Genomic DNA, 23585 nt, shown 5'->3' with positions numbered 1-23585 from the left:
CAGCTAGGTTGTTCTTTTAAAATATAAATTATATATCACTTCCCTAACATCCTGTTGTAGTTGGAATAAAGTCTGAACTCTTACCCTGTCTACAAGGTCCTAAGATCTAGCCTTACTTACCTCATATCCTACCACTTTCCTCATAAGCCAGCCTTCTTTCCCTTGAAAATAGTAAACTTCCATTTTCAAGGCCTGCACTTGCTGTTCCTCTATCTAGGGAGCCTGTATCCAGAATTTTATATAACTCTTTCTCATTTTTCTGGCTTTGGTTTAAATGTACCCTCTCCAGACCACCCCCAATTGCCTGACTGAAGTAGCTTTCTTTTTCCCCAATCTCTATTCAGTTACCCTTTCTTATTTCTTCATTGGACTTGCCACAAACTAAAATTACCTTTTGTTATTTATATGCTTGTTGTCTTTCTTCCCAGGGCTCAGAGAAGGTGAGGTCTCTGAGCACAGAAACTATGTCCTGTTGACCAATATGTTCCCTAGTACCTAAAAGAACTCTTAATACATGGCAGGTACTCAATAAATACATGTTGACTAACTAGTTATTGGTATTCACAAGGTTGTCTTCAAATGTTAACACATTTGGAGCCCAATAAACAGTGACATTATTTATATCTTTCTTTCAAGGACTTAATTTAGATATTTGAAGAATTCAAGAAATTTGTAAGATCTTTCTTTCTTTCTTTTCTTTTCTTTTTCTTCAGAGAAGTTTAGCAAGAAATATAAGACATTTCTTAATACCAGCTCAGGCAATTTTCTTTGAGTGGACATAATTAGTACATTGGTTCTGCCTATATTTGACTTGTGATCCTGTCAAGTTCATCAGTTAAACTGTAGAATTCATTTATTCTAATAAAGTCATCACAAATATACCCATTTTTAAAAGTGGACAAAATACACGAACTAGTAGCTTAGCACGTACCTACTGTGATGTTACCCATCTTGCTTTGTAATGTTATATTACCTGCCAAAAAGAAAAAGACACTTTTATGTACTAGAGACAATCTAGAAAGGAACTGTGATACATAGCAATGCTAAAACATGGATGAATATCTACAATGTTATTTTTGTTGGCAATTTTCCCCAGTATCACAAGTCCAGTCAAAGATTGAGCTGTAGTTCTGAAATAACTGGCTTAAGTATCTCTGCAAACCTTCTTTCTCTACTACCAAACCTTAAGCTTTTATAGCATAACTACAAATCACCATAACTGCTGGCACAGAGGAAAAACAATACTTCTAAAACCTGTAAGTGAAAAAAATTACAGAAATGTAGTCACTGTACATTTTCAACCTAAATATCAATGTATTTATCAGACCACACAAAGCGAAGTTTTCAACCAAGTAACACTAAAATATGGTATGGAAAAAAAGAATTACTTTTATTTTTCAGGCCACTTGCCATGTCTATTAAATTAAAAGTAGTTTCTGGGCCAAGAATTAAAGTGGTTTGAGATAGGAATAATGAATACATGGAGGTATGACTAACAAAACAGAACAAAGAAGCTTCAAAGATTTCTGTCTTAGTGAAAATATGTTTTCCATGATAAGTATGGAATATTGCAACCATTCTTCCCAGCCTCTTTCCCCTAATACCAAAAGTAGTAGGATTATTCTTCATATGTGTGTTTGTATGTATAAGTATTCCTAGAATCAGGAACTCATGTTTATTCTACTGAAAATATAAGCAATAATGTTATCTCTTCTAAAATAATTCCAAAACTACACTAAAAAGTAAAGGAATAACTTTGGCCTCAGAATTAATCTTCAGTAAACTCATTTTATCTCATTTCATATACCTTATGAATACTGACTTGTATCAGTATCTGGGAAAAACCAAAAAAAGGCACTGGATTCATTTACTCAATAGCCAGATGCGCCTAATTGCTAAAATCCATCTGAAGGTCTAATATACCATCATATTTCCTGTGAGTATATGAACAAGGAGTATATTTGTGTATGAATAAAAACTTGGTTTTTGTACTGAAGCTTATAAGATTACTAATTTTGTTTTTCATATTTTAGATTCAGGGGATACATGTGCAGGTTTGTTACCTGGGTATATTGTGTGATGTTGAAGTCTGGGGTACAAATGATCCCATCACCAGGTACTAGGCATAGTACCCAATAGTTTTTCAACCCTTGCCCCGTCTCTCCATCCCCCATCTAGTAGACTCCAGTTTCTATTGTTGCCATCTTTATGTCCATAATTATCCAGTGTTTACCCCCCACTTATAGGTAAGACCATGTGGTATTTGATTTTCTATTCCTGTGTTAATTCGCTTAGGATAATGGCTTCCAACTGCATCCATGCTGCTGCAAAGGATATAATTTCATTCTTCTTTATGGCCGCATAGTATTCCATGGTGTATATGTACCACATTCTCTTTATCCAGTCCACCACTGATGGGCACATAGGTTGATTCCATGTCTTTGCTATTGTGAATAGAGCTGCAGTGAATATGTTGAGTGCATGTGTCTTTTTGGAAGAATGATTTATTTTCTTTTGTGTATATATCCAGTAATGGAATTGCTGGGTTGAATGGTGGTTCTGTTTTAAGTTCTTTGAGAAATCTTCAAACTGCTTTCCACAGTGGCTGAACTAATTTACATTCCCACCAACAGTGTATGAGGGTTCCCCTTTCTCCACAGCCTCGCCAGCGTCTGTTGTTTTTTTACTTATTTTTAATAATAGCCATTCTGACTGGTGTGAGATGATATCTCATTGTGGTTTTGATTTGCATTTCTCTGATGACTAGTGATTTGGAACAGTTTTTCATGTTTGTTGGTTTCTTGTACGTCTTCTCTTGAGAAATGAGCAAAATGTCCTGTCTTTTGCTCATTTTTAATAGGGTTATTAGTTTTTTGCTTATTGATTTGTTTAACTTCCTTGAAGATTCAAAGGAATAAAGGATATTAAACCTTTGTCAGATACAGAGTTTGCAAATATTTTCTCCCATTCTGTAGGTTGTCTATTTACTCTGTTCATAATTTCTTTTGCAGTGCAGAAGCTCTTTCATTTAATTAGATCCCAATGAGGCAAGTCTAGGAGGACAGGAATCACATCTTTCTTATTTAGCTTCATACCTGGGAACTTTGCACAGTGCATAATACATAGTAAACACAATTATTTTGTGAACAAATAAAAAGTTTGGAAAAGTAGGTAAAGAGCAACCTGTGGTAGAACCACAGAGTGCTAAGTCTACTGACTATCCTACACCAAAAAAGTTAGTGAAGAATTTCAAGATGGATAAAAATACAAGAAAACCATGCTTTAAGGAGATTCACCTAGTGTGAGACAGTGGGTGTTTCCATACTCAGCATTCTCTTTACTGCTTGTTGTGGTTTGAACGTTCCCACAAAAGCTCATGTGTTGGAAACTTAGTCCCCAGTGCAGCAATACTGTGAGGTGGGACCTTTGGGAGGTAATTGGGTCATGAGGGCTCTACCCTCATGAATGGATTAACCCATTCGTGAATCAATGGATTAATGGGTCATAGAGGGAGTGGGTTAGCTATTACAAGAGTGAGTCTGTTATAAGAGCCAGTGTGGGTGTCTCTCATGCAGCCTCTCTCCATGTGAGGCCTGTGCCACTTCATGACTCTGCAGAGCCCCTATCCACAAGAAGGCTCTCACCAGATGCGGCTCCTAGACCTCAGACTTCTCAGCCTCCAGAACTGTAATATATAAGCTTTATAAATCACTCAGTCTCAGGTATTCTGTTATAGCAACAGAAAACAGACTAAGACACTGCTCTACCTCCTGAACAATAAAAGATAGACAGGTCCCTGTTATTCGTAACTTTATTAATAAAGAACTATGATAAAGTTTTACAGTCATTTAGCTAGTGAATCCAGTCACCCACTCATCAAGGCAATGGAGCTTTATTGTTTTACACTAGTCTTTAATAATGCAGTAAAAATTTACAATTTTTTTAAAATAAAAATATGGTCTTTCTCAAAAAGCCAATCATTAGTGCTTGTCACGAAAGTGAGGAGGTCTTGAGAAAACAATGATTCTTTGAACCAGAAAAATAGAAGTTTTAGATCTATACAAAATGAGGATTAGTTAATTATAGTGGGACCTATAGAGTCGCAGATAACATTCTTCTTGAATGTTTGAGTTCTACTGTATACTAAAAGCATAATGGAGCAACAACAACAAAAACCCGTGGAATTAAGGAATCGTTTCAAATACTGTCTAGTTGTAAGTAACACTTCAAAATATTTTTGTCAACTCTAAATAAAACAGTAAACAAAAACTTATTTTCAACTCATATCAAGATATTTAGAAAATCTCTACCTTAAACAGAAATATTCTAAAGTCATTAGAAAACACAAAATGGATTTCTTGCCTCAAATGCATAGTGGAATAAAGTAGTATATTTAAAAGTATACCAAGCAACAAAATGGGCATTATTAGCAAAATTTTCTATATTTTGATTTCACCTACTTCATCTCCAATCACTGAAAATAATAAATTAATTATTTGAGAGGAGCAAATCTTAGTAAAAGCTTCTTTCCAATAAAGCAGACACCAGATGGTCTGTAATAACTATGTGTGCTTACCCTACTCTCAAGTTATATAAGTTTTCCACAAATCCCAGTATTTGAGAAAATAGATAGTTTTTCTTAGCTTGTAACCTTTCATTCTAGCATGGTCAGAGGGAAAAAAAATGTAATCAATTTAAAGATAAACATTGGTTTATTTTTCTTCACCAAAAGAAATGTGATTATGGTTCAAGCACATAGAACTCTTAAAATCCAAACAGAGTAATCAAGTATCCTTAAAGATTAAGTCATTTTGTGTTTTTTGGTGGGTAGGGGTGGGGAGGTGGAAAGGGAGACACTTGTATTTGCAAGCCACAGTGCTAAATGCTAAGAATATAGAGATGAATAAAACATAATCTTTGTTCTTGAGGAGTTTATAATTAGGCAAGGATTTATAGAAAACCAGAGATGAGGCAAGATGCTTTAGCTGAGTACTGAAAGATTAAAAAAGTCAACAAGATTTTTAAAAAGCTAGGAAAAGCATTTCAGGCAGAATATAAACAGTATGATCAGTATGATCAAAGGCTCTGATCAAGAACTCAGAGGTATAAAACAGGTAAAAATGTATATAGGAAAAAAGACTAATGCTGGAAGACAAAGCATACAGTCAGAAGAGGGAAGAGGGAAGTTGGGCACGTCACTAAGGCAGTAGAAAACGGTCCGAATAAGAGAATGACATGTTCAATGTGCATTACTAATAAACTACTTTAGCTGCAGTGAGGAGAAATGGATCTGAAGAAGGCAAGGCTGGAGGCAAAGTTATTGCTAGTATCAAGGCAAGAGGTCAAGAGGGTCTAAAACAGAAGTGTAGAAATTAGCAGGAAAAAGGTGAGATAGACTGAAAAAATATTTAGGAGATAAAACCTGCCTAAACTTGGTAGTTGATTAGATGCAGGAGATGAGAGAGAAACAGGAAGTTAAGACCACTGCCAGGTTTATAGCATGGGAATTGGGAACATGGCAATATCAGAAACAGCAAATAAAAACAAGGAAAGAGGACACATTACAGATGACGTTCAGGGACTGGGGAAGAAGGGAAAAAAGCAAGAAATGTTGAGTTCAAGATGTCTGTGAAGATCCAAATGGCTATGTCTACCTGCCAGATGGATATATAAATTAGTCAGGGCTAGAGACATAGATTTGAATAATCAGATTTGAAACACCCTTGTAAGGGTAGTTCAGACTCAAAAGTATATAAGATGCCCTAGGAAAATATGTAGAGAAAGAACAATAGGACAAGGATGAAATCCTGGAGAATACCAATTATCACAGAGGTGGAAAGAGAAGGAATATAGAGACATTTGTGAAAGAGCAATTATAAATATATGATAGAGACTGCCAGTGTCCATTAATATTTGTGTGCCTCTCTTCTTCCATAAGAGTACTGCTAAACTACATATCTCAGCCTTTGCAGTTAGGTAAAGCCATTTGAAAATATTTTGTCCAAAGATCTATGGGCAGAAGTAATATATGCACTTCTAGGCCTGGTTTCTGAAACTTCTTCCATGATCCTCCGTGCTGTCTCATTTTTCATGGAAGACTTGGAAGCCACAAACTGAGGAAGCCAAGTCTCTGAATGTCTCTAAGGAGCTGCGCTTAGGACAGACACTGTAGTAAATATCAGTATTTTGTGTCAGAGGTCTAAACCCTGAAAAACCTACATGGTTTGCACCACAAAAAAAAAAAAAAAGCTGTAATTCCTTTCTAGTATTTCATATAAAAAAGTTGTGGCCGGGTGCGGTGGCTCATGCCTGTAATTCCAGCACTTTGGGAGGCCGAGGCGTGCAGATCACCTGAGGTCAGGAGTTTGAGACCAACCTGGCCAACATGGTGAAACCCTGTCTGTACTAAAAAATATAAAAATTAGCCGGGCGTGGTAGCAGGCGCCTTAATCCCAGCTACTTGGGAGGCAGAGGCAGGAGAATTGTTTGAACCTGGATGGTGGAGGTTGCAGTGAGCCGAGATCAAGCCATCACACTCAAGCCTGGGGGACAAGAGTGAGACTTCTCTCAAAAACAAAACAAAACAAAACAAACAAAACAAAAAAAACAAAGTTGTATGTGTCCAGATTCGAAATTAAGCATCAAAATGATAATCAAATTAAAACTTCATAATGACCTAGGCTGGAATAAATACTAGAATTTCAATAAAACATTTTCATGAATGTCATGAAAAGATCTATTTAATCCAATAAAAGATTCTGTGTTTTAAAATTGTATATTATTTCTGACTTTCTAAGTTTACAAACCAGATTTATAAATTTATCAGTGACTACAAGTCCTTCTTAAAGCAGATTGGGACATTTCTTCTGAAATTTTGAGTGCTATCAAAGTTATCACCTGTGTTTTGTACAGTTCATGTAAATTGTACTTCTTGAAAATTTCAAAAATAAAAAAGTAGTTACTAAAGGAAAAGTTTATGCATGTATGCCAAATATTTGAAGAACAAAGGACTTTTGAAGTGCAGAGAAAATGAGAACTAATACTCAGCAATTTATCTATCAAGATATGTTTCCAAAGAACTTAAAACAGAGCCTAATTTACATAGGAAATCTAAATATTTAAAATAGAGTTTTATTCATTAGTCACTGTTCTGGATCATAACATAAATTTTTAAAATACACAAAAACAAGTAACATGAACACTCTTACATCTTAATCGAATCAGTTTGTTTAAATCATGGGTTATAAATAAAACCAATCCTAGCAAACCATTTCAAGGAAGTTTTTCATTGTCTCCAATAGAGTCAGAAAAACCATATTTATATTTAAAACTGTATTTTGTAGAATACATATAAATATATGCATGTATTATACATGCACAGCATTCTTTAAAAAGTATCAATATTCAAATATCAGAATTTAATAAAATATTATTCATATAAAACCAAATTTAATTTTTGATTATTTAGAAGGAAATCAAGATAGTAAACTCATAAAATTTTACATCTAAACACAACCTATTCAAGTACCTATTCTCCCACTAGATTCCCATCGTCAGAAAGTGAATATTTAATAAGTCAATGAATAAACTGGTTTCTTTTGTAGTAGAAGGCATACACACTTAACAGATGTGATTCAACCAACTATACAAATAGGAAATATGACTAGTCAATTAGCTTACTCAGTTTCTTACATATAAAATATAGTTAGCTATACTTAAAAATTTCACTTGAAAAAACACTTAGGATAAATTATTTTCTTCTCTATACATAGGAATCAACTTGCAAGGCCAGGAAAGATATATTGCTCCTTTCATTACTCTTTTCCTCATTAATGGGCATGCTCTAAGTACTCGGCACTAGTATGTTAGATGTTGCTTTGCCATCAGGCTATATAAAAAAATTGAAAATGCAGACAAAAAATAAATTTCATGCTCTTGTTTCCTTTCATGGAAGACTTAGAAGCCACACACTTAAGACAGCACCATCACTTTTATGGAAGGAGTCCAGTTCCTGAATGCTACCATGGAGCTAAGCCCAAACACTGTATGGAACATCTACGTTTTCAGTCATAAAGCACGATAAATGTCCTGAAACTCAAGGAACTTATAATGTAGAACATAGCTGAAGCAGTGCATCTGTGTTATAGTACTGTCTTCTTGGAGGAAACATCTTTACAGTGAGCCAGGAAGCCCTCAAAGTGATGATGGAATTTGCGGTTGCAATCAAGTTCACTGTTTAAAAACCTCTCCTAGAAAGCCAAGAAACTAGGATCAAATCCTTGCTATTCCACTAATTAACTTGTGGAGTTGAGAGTAAACAATTAGACATTTCTAAGTCTAGTTTTCCTCATCTGTGAACAGCCAATTGTTCATTACGTAAAAGGGGCTGGCCAATTTAGGTACTCAATACATGTTTGCTTTCAACCACCCACCCACCCACCTACTGGCACAAAGGCTCCAAACTCTACTTGTAAAATCTACCAAAAAGAAAGTTACTGCATTATATTTGTGTATAAATGGTTTTTACAACATCTATATGTTGGATTTTTTTTTTCTGCTCTCTCTGGAAAAAAATTAGTTTAAGCCTTACTTAAGAAAAAAGAAGCTAAAGTAAATAAATCCTGACCAAGAACGCATATATTCTCAGTTTGTTTTCTGTAAGTCAAATGTTTAGAAATAGCAATGTATTTTCCCATAAAAACAAGTTTTAAGATTCTCAAGCCAGTTTATTTAAATATAGCCAAAATATATACCTAATTTGTGTTATATAACCATCAGCATTTAGCACAAAGAATTCATTGAAATATATATCCAGAGTTCTAGGCTGGGAAGATCTTGGGAGAAATAATTCCCACCAAAATTCCAGGAACTAGAAAACTGGGACTTACTTTCACCAGCCATGACTCTAATCTTCTCACCCACCAGGATGTGAGACTAAACACTGCCCGCTCTCCTGTACCCCTCCCATCCCAAACCCCAGACTACAAACTCCAAAAGCATGTTCATACAATCCCTTAGGACAAGGATGGAAATAGAGGTGACAGGGGAGAGGAAGGCAAGAAACTTAGAAGAGTCTGAAGGGTGATTTTTTAAAAGTTGAGGCACTGGGGTGTGTCCATGGAATTAAGAGGGGTTTCCTTAGTTCTCTCTTGTATATGCTGAAAAACCAAAGCAGAGTGAGGAACAAGGACTAGGTGGAGAAAGCAAGGCTGAACATGGAAGCTTTTCTACAGTTACTTCTGTGAAAGTAACTATAATTTGAAACTGGATTAAATTTTCCCTTCCCCTTCTCCTTCTCATTGCTGTACTAGTATTACAAAAAGAAGCTGTGAGAAACATCTAAAAGAGTTCTTTGCATTGAGGCAGGGTGATAATGGACCACTGGAAATGAGGTGGGAAGTAACATCCCAAAGGGGATGGTAGTAACTGAGAAAATAAGAAAGTATATTTAATCCTTCTACTCTACTCTGAGTTCTTTAACGACAGGTTTCACCTCCTGCCCAACTTTGCACCCTTGGTGCCTGGAAATCTGGCACACAGTAGGTGGTCAATAAATGTGTCAAATGAATGAATAAATATAACTGTAGTAGATGCTATATTCCTCATCCAGATCCCACATCGTAACTGAAGGGCTTATTTTCCTAGCTATTGGAGTACTGCTGGCAGACAGCCCTCAGCTGTCAGCCCTCTTTGGGAATTACCTAGCAAAAAGGAGTCACTTCGGCCCAAGATCATACTCCTTCCTGGGGCAGCTTGCATCTAATGATTGGGGATATAAACGTCCAGCTCCTCTCACCCCAGCTTGAGACAACTCTGAGGGACCATCCCAGCTTCAGAGCTCTCCGTGTGGGTTACTGAAACTGTATCACAGTCCAACTTCTCCCATGGAAATCTGGCTTTCTTCCTTTACATGGCATTGGTCCCAAGAGGCCTCCCTAGTAAATTCGCTGTGCTCAAATTTCCATTTCAGAGTGTCTGCTTTCAGAGAAATTCAACCTGAAACAATAGTCCAAAAGAGGACCTAGATTTAAACCAGCTAAGGAAAGGTATCTGATTTCATATTAAAGGTCAGTAAATATAAAAAGGTTTTATTAAGGCTAAGGAATTAACTTTCTTTTCCAGCAATGTATTTCCATTTTAGCTACTTTAAGTAATCAACAGACCTAGAGTACTTTGAGGACTGCTTCAAAAAAGACCACCTGTTTTACTGCCATCTAGGCAATTAATGATAAACTGTACCAAATTCAATTTATCTAACTTAAAAGAATGCAAAAAAGAAACATTATGAATTTAGTGTAAACATGGTATAAAGCATTGCAGAGAACAGACTGCTTTTCCTGTGGATGTTAATCCACATCTGACTTGATAAGGAATTGTTTCTCCACTAAAAGCTACTAAATACATTAAGCACAGTATTTTTCATTATGATTAAGATAGTTAGAAATGCAATGCTTATATAAAAGTCACTTTTAAATTATGAAGAGTTACAAACTACCAGATCTACTTAAGGTACAACTGAATAAAAAATAAATAAATGAATAAGTAACAAAACCATTTGCTTCATCTGGATACAGCTCCATATGTACTTAAGCTATTTTGGGCTCAAATAATACTTTAACCTTGCAAGAATGCTTGAGGTTTAACCATTAAATTGAGGCTCCAGAACTATTTCAAGCATATAAGTATGCTTTAAAAAAAATTTTTTTTAGAAGACTACTTGCCAAATTGCTACATAGCATGATTAGCACTAACCATGCTTTCTAATGCCACTCTATAACTCTTGCTCACAACTAAAATCTGAGGGTTTTGCCAGAGTGTACAGATACCAATATCCAGCTTTACTATAGAGGTGAAATGAGTGGACTATATATGGAAAAAGTCCGAATCTGTACTTCCTGGAATATGGCTCAAAAGGCATTTAGCAGATGTTTTATACTGGATTAGTGATTATTAATTCTATCTGTATATATTTCAGAAAACATACCTGGATTTGAATCATCTGCTCTGTGGAAATTCAAGAAGCAGGCTGAGTGACACTGAACACCAGCGTGCCCTTTGCCATATTACCTCATCATTATACTCTTATTTTCTTTCAATAATGCAAACATTAACTATGTAATATTTCTTGCAGAGACAGGATTTAGAAACCACAAGAGGATATTTATCAAAGAAAATGGAAACAACAGGGTGCTGAGAAAACCTGGTGCCAGTACAAATGCACGCAAAACATTTAAAATAAAGTTAGTATCAGAGTTGCTGTAATTACCTTCCACCAAATGTTTCATTAATTTAACCCTCAGCTTTCTTATGTTAACATAAAAGCAATCACTCAGTACCCATCTTTACCTAACACTGCTTTTACTTCATCTCCTGCATGTATTTCCTTGCTATTTGTTTCCTATTATAAGAAAACACAGGCTGGATGCAGTGTGGCTCACACCTGTAATCCTAGCACTTTGGGAGGCCAAGGGGGTGGGTCGCTTGGGCCCAGGAGTTTGAGATCAGCCTGGGCAACATGGCGAAACCCCATCTCCACTAAAAATAAAAAATTAGCCTAGCGTGGTAGCGCACACCTGTAGTCCCAGCTTCTCGGGAGGTTGGGGTGGGAGAATCACCTGAACGTGAAAGGTGGAGGGTGCAGTGAGCCCGTATCACGCCACTGCACTCCAGCCTAGGCAACAGAGCAAGACTCTGTCTCAAAAAAAAAAAGAAAAAAGAAATGCATTAAAAATTAGACTTACTATTAGTTCCATATATAACAGCATAATCTTTAATCTCTTGCACAAATAAAATTAAATTAGCTTTATGAGTCATTTTATTTTTATGTTTTTTTTTAAAAAAAGATGGTTAGTCTGCATTTCATTATTTAAAAGGCCAGTTTCCTGATCCTTTTTTCAACTACAGAGTCATCTCTTAAAATTTATGCTATGTGGAAAGTCTCAGATGTATTATGCCTTTGTCAGCTTACCATGAACACTTCCTAATGTAATATCCCCAGCAGCAGAAGACAGAAATGATGATTCTGTATAAAGATACTTGGCTTTCAGCAAACCATCTTCAGTAGATACAGTAACAGAACTTCCCTGCAGTTTATCTATGGTCACAGCCTAGTAAGAGAAAGACTAATCAGTTCATTATAAAACAAAGACCGGTAAAAAGCCAAAATGCTACCTGTGGAATCAGTGGATAACTACATAAAATGTTACTACCTAGTACACAATCACTTTATTGACTCTGATTCCCTACCTCTAATTACGAGATTCTGAGCAATAGTGCATTCTCTGCAGAATATGGAACAGATCCAATACATTCCCCCATTGACTTAGGTCTCCTTTAATTTCTCTTAATGTTTTATATGTCCTATATAAAATTTTTAATCTTTTATTAGATTTATTCCTTTTAGATATTTTTAAGTGCTATTGTACAAGGTATCTTTTAAAATTTCATTTTATCCTAATTGACTTTGTATTTGATCTTAATCCAACAACTTCACTAAACTCACTAATCCTAATAATTTATCTGTACTTTTAAAAATTATATATGTGTTATTATACTGTCTACAAGTGATGGCTTCATTTCCTCCCTTCCAATCCTTATATTAATATTTTTTTTCCTGCTTTTTCTTTCTTTTTCTTGCCTTAACCATCTGTCTCAGGCCCCCAATTCAACAGTGAATAGCAGCTAGCAGAAGCAATGGGACAGCAGGCATCCTTGTCTTATTCCTGTTCTCAAAAGAAAAGTTTACAACATTTCACCATTAAGCATGATGTTTGCTATAGATATTTTTAAAATAATTTTTATCAGATTAAGGACATTCCCTTCTATTTCAACTTTGTTTTATTGCTTTTGCTATTTAAATCATGAATAGGTTTTGAATTTTAGCACATACTTTATCTGATTCTATTGATTTATCATGATTTTTCTCTGTTAGTACATTAATGTAGTGAATACACTATTATTTCTAGAACTTTTCCACTTGACATCTAATAAGGCAGTAGCTTTCCACCAAACTAAATGGAAGGAATTTAAATTTACTGTTTAATGACAGAACAAAAAGTAGATTTAAAAATCAGTATCTTCCTGACAGAGGTATTGCTATAAATTTTCTTTTCTACATGAAAAGAAAAATTTTTCACTTAGTTATTATGAATATATATGTAAATACATATATATAGTTCTTACAAATAATGAAAACCAAGTTTTAAGGAAGTACTGTGGCTTCATAGCCCAGACTGAGAGGAAAACTGACAACTATGTCATCAATTCACCAAATAGACGAAATGGGTTTCTGTGTTCTCTGTTAAGTTATAAAACTAAACTTAGATACTGAAATTAACACAATTTAAAAACAGTCATGTAGAATAATGATGCTATTATTTATAGTGCTCATTTGATTCTCACAATCTTGTTAAGTGGACAAAGCAAATATCACCATCCTGTTTGCTGAATAATGAAACTGAGTCTCTGGGAAGCTAACTGGTAGGTCTAGAACCCGTCCAGTTATCTTTCCTGTGATTCCTTTACCTTTATCATCATCATCGTGGTAAGCATTACATTAGACTTAGCTATGTGCCAGATGTTGTTTTAAGTATTTTACCTGTATTAACTCATTTAATCCTCTTAATAGAGGATTTTTTGAGTTTGTTCTATTACTATTACCCAATTTTCCAAAAAATTGAGACACACAGAGGTTAAGTAATTTGTCCAGTTATAGAGCTTAGTGAATGGTGGAGCCAGAATTCAAACACAGGTAGTTTGGCTCTCAATATATTCTGTGCTCTTAACTAATTCACTATATTTGTCTCTCAAATATCCAAATCACATTTCTATGAAAGTTGTGTATTAAAAGTTAATAGATTTCACAAGTATTTATTTTATGTTTTATAAAAACTACAAACTTAGAAATATACATTAAAAATCAATACTATATGTAATAAAAATAGGAAAAAAACCCTAGACTGATTCTTTAGTACATAACAAAACTCAATCAAGAAATAAAATTGTATAATAGCAAGTAAAACACATGAATATTCAATAAACCATAAACATTGGAACAAATAAATAACTGAGAGGAAACAGTGGCCAAGATATTCAAAGTAGCAAATGATTAAGATATTAAATTCTTTGATACTTATATTTGAATGCAAATGTTACAGTATTCTAGTAACTTATTTCAATAACATTAGCCATCATTTACTGAGTTTGAAGGGGCTGTAAATTTGTCTAATTTCCCTCTTGCACCTCCAAGACCACAGCAATCTAAAAAGTAAAACTAAATGCCATCTCAAAAAAGCTGCAGCTTAAGGCCACACAGTGTCTTTCAACACTTTCCTAGTTTAATTTACAGAGTATTTTTAAATGTTTAGGTTTAAACAACCTCCCACGGGGTCTAAGAGAAAGGTGATGGAAGATAAAACAACAGAAACAATTACCGTTACAACCTACCTTGTTTAATTATGCCAACAATAATCTACATATAAAATGTGCTCACAACTCCTCCCCACCAACTCTCTGAAAATAAAGCTGACCATGGAATATAGCAAATTTGTAGGAAGGTGATGGAAGATAAAACAACGGAAACAATTACTGTTATAGTCTATTTTGTTTAATTATGCCAACAATAATCTACATACAAAATATGCTTGCAACTCCTCCCCACCAATTATCTGAAAATAAAGCTGACTATGGAATTTAGCAAATTTATAAGAAACAAAAAAGCTCTTGCAAATTGTATAAGTGTAAAATAAAAGGAAACTTTTTCTCAAAGATACATTATCAATCACATTTTTTAAATGACAATTTATAATTCCAAAATTATACCTTTACTCTTAATACTATGCTAAATAACCAAAAGCTACAAAAGGAGTTGATTAAAAAATACAAACTATCTTCCTATAACAACGAAAATCCCAATAGCTACTATAAAAAAAAAAAAAAAAAAAAAAGCTGTGAGAGCAGTAAAGCTATCTAATGGTGCCACCTTGTGGAAAATACTGAAGAAAGCTGAGTTTTGAAACATCCTTCAATTTGCCTAAGGGCGAAGTAAAAAGGTCTTAGAAAATACTCAAATAAACCTAACACAAGAAAAATCCAATCCAGTTACTGGTGATATTACTTAATCATCTATTTTAATCTATGATCATAAAAATAAAAATCTTTTCAGAACTAGAGTTAAATAGTAAGCATTTAAGTTTTTATTGATTCCAGACTAGGAACTAAGTAACTGTCAAAAGTATTAAACCACAAACTAAAACTTAAGTTGTATATTATTTCATCACTTCAATTTCAAATTTGAATTTACTTATGAACTAAAATGCATTAAAAAGGGAATGTTATGCTACGAACTTTGTAGAACCTACCAACTTGGTGAGCCAAATGGAAGCAAAGTTGCAATTACTAAAAAAAAAGAAAGTTTCAATCTTACACTTTTATCTGATGCATGAATATCTATATTTCCATAAACTGTTCCCAGACAGATCACTTTGCCTCCTTTTGTTTGAACATGCAATTTTTGACCCTGAAAGACAAATTTAAAAATACATATAGTGAAAACGAGAGTAAGTGTGACTTATACTAGTGAAACATTTTCAATATTTCTGTATTAATACTGACAAAGCAACAAAAGAACAATAAGGAATGAAATAGAAACTCACTGCTTCGAATAATGACATCAACTGGAAAAAAATGTCAACTGCTGTTAAAGGGATTAAATAAGCCACTTGGACTCTAAGGGAAAAACAAGAGATACTTGGGTATTCTGGTAGCTTCACTGATGAAGGACTTGGGAATCAAAAATCACTGTGACCAGCTAACTAAATATCCACAGTGATGAAGATGACAATAATAATCAGTTACTATTCATCATTAATAACAATAATAGTTATCACTTATTTGGCATTTTCTCTGCACCAGATACCATGTTAGCTACTTCACATGAACTATCATTTAATCCTCACGACAAACCAGAGACATAAGTATTACATTTTTCCCATTTTACAGAGGAAGAATGTCAAGATTCAGAAAGGTAAATCACTTTATCAAGGTGACACAGAAAAAAACCCAAAACCTAAAGTAACAATTAGAATCAAGTTCTGTATGATTCCAAAGCCCACACTCTTAACGCTGGACCGGTCTGAAGGACAGAATACACATTAGGTTAACAGCCCACTTAAACCTTCTAGCACAACACATCCCAGAAACTAAGTAAAAATGCCTCCGAGCACAAAACAGCAGTCACAAGCCAGTTAGCCTATTCTGCAAGACAGAAAACAAAAGTATGTGTATGTGTGTGTGTGTGAGTGACTTGATTTTGGACTTGGGAACTATGGCAAACACTACTATTGGCTCATCAAAATCCATTTTTTTCCAAAGTAAAAGCAGTATAGCTTGACCCATGGCAAGACCACATTTTCCAGCTTCCTTTACCTCTTAGGTGTTGTTAAGTTGTTACCAACATAACGTAAGTGGAAATGCTATATGCCATTTCCAGGTTGGTGCTTTTAGAACAAGTGTGCCTTCTCTGTGCTCTTCTCATTCCACCAAGTGGGTCCAGAATATAACAAGGCTCTAAAAGATGGCAGAGCCGGAAGACGGAAGGAACCTAGAATCATTGAATGAAAAAGACCCACCCATACACCTGGACACAAGTAAGAAATAAACTCATATTATATATGAGCCATTAGATGTTTGGTCTATTGTTTTTTGTTTTTGTTTTTAGACAGAGTCTCGCTCTGTCGCCCAGGCTGAAGTGCAGTGGTGAGATCTCGGCTCACTGCAAGCTCCGCCTCCTGGGTTCAAGCGATTCTCCTGCCTCAGCCTCCCACGTAGCTGGGACTACAAGCGTATGCCATCACGCCAGGCTAATTTTTTGTACTTTTAGTAGAGATGGGGTTTCACCGTGTTGGCCAGGATAGTCTCGATCTCTTGACCTCGTGATCCACCCGCCTCTGCCTTCCAAAGTGCTGGGATTACAGGCATGAGCCACTGCACCTGGCCTAGTTTGATTTTTTTTAGAGTAGTTTATTTTCCCTTAATCATTATATATGTCTTTAGTTTTATTACATAAAGAGATATGGATCACTTGAGCCCAGATGTTTTCCCTTAATCATTATATATGTCTTTAGTTTTGTTACATAAAGAGATATGGATCACTTGAGCCCAGATGTTTGAGGATTCAGTGAGCTAGGATCGTGCTACTGCACTCCGGCGTGGGCAACACATCAAGACCCTGTCTCTTAAAGAAAAAAAAAATCTGTACTATAGCATGGTTAACTACGTTATGCCCAGAGACATGAGTCTGAAGTCAAATTATATTTAATATACTCCTTATCAAATATGTGATAAACCTTTGAAAAGACTACCCACAAAGCACTTTTTAAAAATTTTTAATTATTTTAATTATTTTTATGTACAGAAAACACAACAGTGTACATTTAACCCAGTTTAGTGGCAAGTTCTTTAGCCTTTGCCTTTTCGAGCTTGGCAATGTGAGCCACAGACTTGGGACCCAGGACATTGCCGTCCCAGTGACAGTGGGTCTCATCGTATCTGGCATTGTAATTGGTCCCGATAGCTTCCACCAGCTTAGCCAAAGCTCCTTTGTCTTCTGAGTTAACCTGTGTGAAGTTGACAGTGGTGTAGGTCTTCCTGTGAACTAGACATCCCAGTCTTGCCTTCCCCTTGATAGTGCAGCAAGTGGCCCCCATTTTATGACACAGGACAGACAGGAAAACAGTCAGCTCAATGGGATCCATGTCGTGTGCAGTCACCACCAGCTGAGCTTTGTTGTTATCCACCAAGGTGGTGACGGTGTTAACTCCTGCTCGAAAGACAGGTGGTCTCTTAATGGGGAGGTCCCCTTTGCCCACAACTCTGCCTGGGCCAACAGCCTCCGCTTCTTCTCTTGCTTTGTCTCTGGTCTGTATTTGTGGGCCAGCTTAAGCAGCTGAGTAGCTGTTTGGCCTTCCAGGGCCTGGGTGAACTGGTTAATCGCAGGAGGCACTTTCAGCTGCTTATAGAGTATGGATCTCTGCCATTGCAACCTGATATAGCGGGGCCATTTCACAAAGCAGGTGAGGTCTCTTTTGGGCTGGATGTCCTGTCCAATGCCAAAATTCTTAGGCCTTTTCTCAAACAGGGGATTCACCACTTTCTTGGCCTCCTGCTTCTTCACAAAAGCAGGGGCCAGAGCCAACTTCTTCCCCTTGGCCTCCTTTCCTTTCGGCATCTTGGGCGACGGGAGGCGCACACTTGTTGTTTTAAGTCAAGAACTCTTAACCAAGCTCACATGAACTTACAAAATTATAAGTAAAATTTCATAGACATGCATTTTTTTCTTCTTAAGGAGACAATTAGATTTTCTAAGAGGTCTAAGGTTCAAAAATAGTAAAAGCTACTGTTATAATTTAAAGCTCATCTAATTCCCAAAAAAATGTGAAGTTGATTATAGAATTTTTAAAAACATAAAACCAAATAGTTAAATGTTTAAATAAATCAGAAATTATTTAGAAAATAAATTATACTGCATTTAAAAAATGCAAATGTGTGACATTCAATTAGTTAAGGGTCTGTTGCCTAAAAAATTCACTTATCTTATTCCCTAAGGATGCTGTACAGATGTGGTCTTACCATATGTTTTGTCAGGACAATAAATAAAGGTGGAAAAAGCATGAACTTGGAAATCAGAAAGACCCAGGGTCAAATCCCAGCTCAATTTTTTTTAGCTATGTGAACGCAAGTGAGTTCCTCAATCTCTTGGTGCCTTCTAGTTTCTTTCTTGATAAAATGGAGAAAATTCAAGGATTAAATGAAGGTTTAGCTAAGATTCCTGGTACATAATAAGGACATTAACAGTAGTTATTATTATTGCTATAAAAATTTTAGTATGTAGGGCCGAGCACGGTGGCTCATGCCTGTAATCCCAGAACTTTGGGAGGCCAAGGTGGGGCGGATCATGTGAGGAAAGGAGTTCAAGACAAGCCTGGCCAACATGCCTGGCCAAAATTAGCCGAGCATGATGGCGGGTGCCTGTAATCCCAGCTACTCGGGAGGCTGAGGTGAGAGAATCACTTGAACCCAGGAAGCGGAGGTTGCAGTGAGCCAAGATCGTGTCATTGCACTCCAGCCTGGGCAACAGAGTGAGACTCCGCCTCAAAAAAAAAATTTTTTTTTTTATTATGTAGGTCAACTATATTTCAAGTCCTTAAGTTAATGAAAGAGAAACATATCAACAGGTGACCACTAATTCAAGGTAATGATATTATTGTACGATACTTAAAACTTAAACCAGATATTTTACCAAAGTGTTCTCATTTGTGAATTGAAGTTAGTTAAATCCTATGATCTCAAGGATAATTCTCTTAACCCTTGGTATACCATTAGTCTCCACAGGCATAATTTTTCATGAATTTCTTGTTTTGAGCTATTTTATTTGTAAGAACTGATATTTCATGATTTCTGTTATTTCTTGAGAGGTCTTTCAAGGAATAAATAGAAAATGTACTTACTTTTAAAAAAATAGAACAAAACTCATTCTATCCTGTAATTACCATTAATTGGTCCATTGGACTTTTATAAACCTGAAATACATTATGGGATAATAGTGTTCTTATTTTTAATTTTTTTTTGCTAATTCATCATCCTAGGAGTTATTTCATCATTATTCATAAATTATTCCCAACTATGTTTTTTAAAAAAACTAAATAAGAAAACAGAAGAATGATGGACTTGCATAAAGCAATCGTTCTCAACTGGAGATGATTTTGTCTCTAGAAGATATTTGGCAATGTCTGGAGACATTTTCCCTTGTCACAACTGAGGAGCATGCTACTGGCATCTAAAAGGTAGAGGCCAAAGATGGTGCTAAATATCCTATACTGCACAAGACAGGCCCCCACAACAAATCACCTGACTGAAAAGGTTTGTATTGCCAAGGCTAAGAAACCATTTTTAATTTTATGCCTACAATGGCATAAAAGAAGAAAATCAACAGAGAAAGATCTTTCAGAACTATCAGATTAATCAAAACATAAATGCAGAGACAGCAGTATACTAGATTCTAATTTTGATTGTGAAATTGGAAATCTCAAACTCTTGAGTCTTCAGAGGACAAGTCTAGATTAGTTTTCTGAAACTTAAGTATCAATGACTGAACAAAATATTTCTAAGGACAAAAAAGAATTACGATATCCTCACCTAGTCATTCAACATGAAGACCTTATTACACAATCTTTTACAACAAGAATCTGAACCAACTTATTTTGCTAAAAGGACTTGTGATGGTAATGTTAATATTTTATGATATTTGTGCCAAAAATTTATTTGAAATGATTCATATGTGGACACATGCTGATGGCAGATACGCAAATAAAGGTGGATGAAAGAAAAAATATGTAAAAATTAAAAATGCATCAAATTATTCTAACTAGTGTTTAGAAATATAAAAATGAAAATATTTTGCAATTATGAAGCAAAGATGACTGACTTCAACAAAATTGCATGCTTTCAAAGTTCACAAAAGTATCAAGTTTTGACTATGCAAATGCAAGAAGCACTAAGAGTAACGATAAGCTAGCACCTATCAGAGAGGTATTTCAAACTATTTACAGCTAACACCAGTCTAATCTTTAAAAAATTAAATATAGGTCAGTCATGGTGACTCACACCTGTAATCCCAGCACTTCATGAGCCCAAGGCAGGAGGATCACTTGAGCCCATGAGTGCAAGACCATCCTGGGCAATACAGTGAGACCCTGTCTCTACAAAGAAAACACTAAAAAAAAAAAAAAAAATTAATTACAGCCGGGCGCAGTGGCTCATGCCTGTAATCCTAGCACTTTGGGAGGCCAAGGCAGGCGGATCACGAGGTCAGGAGATCGAGACCAGCCTGGCCAACATGGTGAAACCCTGTCTCTACAAAATATACAAAAATTAACTGAGTGTGGTGGTGCATGCCTGTAATCCCAGCTACTTGGGAGGCTGAGGCAGGAGAATTGCTTGTACCAGGGAGTCAGAGGTTGCAGTGAGCTGAGATTGCACCACTGCACTCCAGCCTGGTGACAGAGTAAGACTCCGTCTCAAAAAAAAAAAAAAATTTAATTACAAAACAAGATGAATCATATGTTACTTTGCACAAATAACTACTTAATCCTTAAGTAATGAGCTACCTGGTACATTAAAAATGTGATTAAAGTCATCTAATATTTAAGCACATTTATAGTGCATAAAGATTCTTCCTTACTCTTTAATAAAATGGAAGAAAATCATTTGTGGAAACTAAAATTTCTTTAGTAAGATTTCAGAATACTAGGAAAATACTATTAGTTTCACTGTACACTTTGAAATTAAATCCAAAAGAAATTTGAGGCAAAACCTCAAAACTGCTATAACCTCTGTACTTTACTAGAACTGATTTCAAGGCAAAATGTTTGCCAAGGACTTTCTGAGAGATGAATAAATGACAATGTTCTGAAAAACAGAAGAATCTCTTGAGTTTGATAGTACGATTCATAGCTTAAGGCTTTTAAAAAAATAATAGTGAAATAAAATTAGAAAAATGCTATACCTTAACAGACTGCAAGATGCTAGTCCCATGCTCTGTTTCAATTTTGCAATTATCACACTCAATACTTTGAACTTTTACACAGCCAGACCCTGATGACTTGATATCTAAACCTAGAAGTAAAAAAAGAAAAAAGCAAGTTAGTACTGCAGTTTATAAGCTCCAAAGCATTTTAACCTAGAAACCCAACTCCTCAGTTATGTCCATAATATTGCTGAATCCTGGAAAGTGCATACTGTAAAGGTAAGGGGTCTTCTACCACGGCAACGGGACCAAATACAATAGCCTTTCTGCCCGTTTTTAGAAACAGAGCAGTTATTTCTACTGGCCTAAATCACCTAAAGAGAACTAACATAGATGGGAAGTAAAGGAGACTACGATTCTGTTAAGTACTCCTGTGAAAGACTGTAGAAGCCTCTTCCCCAGTATATATGATCATGACTTAGGTTTTCAAATCCTATGTCTAACCTTTCATACTTAAAAAATGAAAATATTACCATGCAACTATATCACAAGGTATTTGAAGTAATTTTTAAAAAATGGGAACAACTTTGAAAAAGCTAATATATACTATTAAAACTACAAGATTAGGCCATGAGCAGTGGCTCATGCCTGTAATACCAGCACTTTGGGAGGCCGAGGAAGGAGGATTGCTTGAAGCCCAGGAGTTCAAGACCAGCCTGGACAACGTGGCAAAACTCCATTTCTACAAAAAAATAAAAACATTAGCCGGGCATGGTAGCATGCACCTGTAATCCCAGCTACTCAGGAGGCGGAGGCGAGAAGATTGCTTAAAACCGTGAAGTCAAGACTGCAGTGGGCCATGATTGTGCACCTGTACTCCAGCCTGCGTGGCAGAGTGAGTGAGATGCAGTCTCAAAAAAAACCAAAACAAACAAACAAAAAACCCCACAAGATTGTGGACAAATGGCAGTGGTATATGAAGCAAGTTTGGAAAATAAGGAATTACAAATGCCATCCTTGGCTGACTATTTAAGATGTAACTGCAGGCATCTCTGTATACAAATTTTAAAAATTAAAAACGCTGGTATTTAATTTGGAATTAACATAAATATTGATGATTTCTCTTAAAGTAGGCAAGACCCGCCCCCCCACTTGATTCCTGAAACCACAAATAGTACCAAATCCTATATATTCTGTTTTTTCCTGTATACGTATCAATGATCAAGTTTAATTTATAAACTAGGCATAGTAAGAGATGAACAATAATAAATACAGCAATTATAACAATATACTGTAATAAAAGTTATATTACTGTGATCTGTCAAAATATCTTAATATTTTCCTACAACAGTTGAGGCAGGTAACAAACTGAGACAGCCAAACGGTGGATAAGGGAGGACTACGGCATCTACTATTTGGGCAACTGTAAGCATTATAAAAGATGATCTTAAAAATGCTAAATGCTATTATTATTACTATCATCATCATCATCAATATCTTCCAGCAGTCCCAGGAAGAATGACAGTCTGGGGAGCCCTTCCTAGAAAAGTGTGTGTACACAGTGGCTTGCCATTTAGGAAAACCTAAGAAAGGTATCTTGCAGGCATTATTATTGAAGCTTCCTAGGCAGGCTTACCATGTGTTTTTCTTCAAAGCTTGCTACTCATGGAAAACTTAGGCCAAAAAGAATGGAAATATAACAGTAAGAAGCTGGGCGCCCGTCTAAAACCAAATACTCAAACCAGGTGATACCCGGAACATCCTATTGACAGGGCTGTTTTGGGACAGACCCCCAGGCTGTGAGCAAGATGAAATGTAGATGGACTGCCATACCATTGAATGAATTGTCAAGAAACTTCAACCTTGAAAAATAAGCCAGTTTGCTAATGACAACGGGATAAAGGAGAACACAAGCGGCTCCAGAAATAGAATTTGACCTGGATTATACCAAATCATGTTTCCATTCGATGTATAAAATTTCTATAATTGGGAACCTAATTTTTAAATACTACTCGGATACTCAAGAATAGAACAGAGGAAAAGGTGCATTTCCGAAGGGGCC

At 35.7% G+C, this 23585-nt stretch overlaps 1 protein-coding gene and 1 pseudogene across 2 annotated transcripts in view; both read right to left on the bottom strand.

Moving 5' to 3' along the window:
- Positions 1–23585, bottom strand: part of FAM185A (family with sequence similarity 185 member A) — a 60356-nt gene that overhangs the window by 35954 nt on the left and 817 nt on the right. Inside the window, exons 2-5 of one of the 2 annotated variants that reach the window (XM_055114784.2) lie at positions 21563–21672; positions 15425–15517; positions 11969–12107; positions 932–973 (exon numbers count right to left, since the gene is read on the bottom strand). In XM_055114784.2, coding sequence (XP_054970759.1) covers positions 932–973; positions 11969–12107; positions 15425–15517; positions 21563–21672 — 384 coding nt within the window. The remainder of the gene's footprint in view (positions 1–931; positions 974–11968; positions 12108–15424; positions 15518–21562; positions 21673–23585) is intronic. The other variant, XM_055114785.2, reaches the window with a different exon arrangement.
- LOC117981062 (large ribosomal subunit protein eL8-like) lies at positions 15530–21551 on the bottom strand (annotated as a pseudogene).

The sequence above is a fragment of the Pan paniscus genome, chromosome 6 (assembly GCF_029289425.2).
Source record: "Pan paniscus chromosome 6, NHGRI_mPanPan1-v2.0_pri, whole genome shotgun sequence".
Taxonomy (NCBI): Eukaryota; Metazoa; Chordata; class Mammalia; order Primates; family Hominidae; genus Pan; species Pan paniscus.
This window is presented reverse-complemented; position numbering and strand designations above follow the sequence as displayed.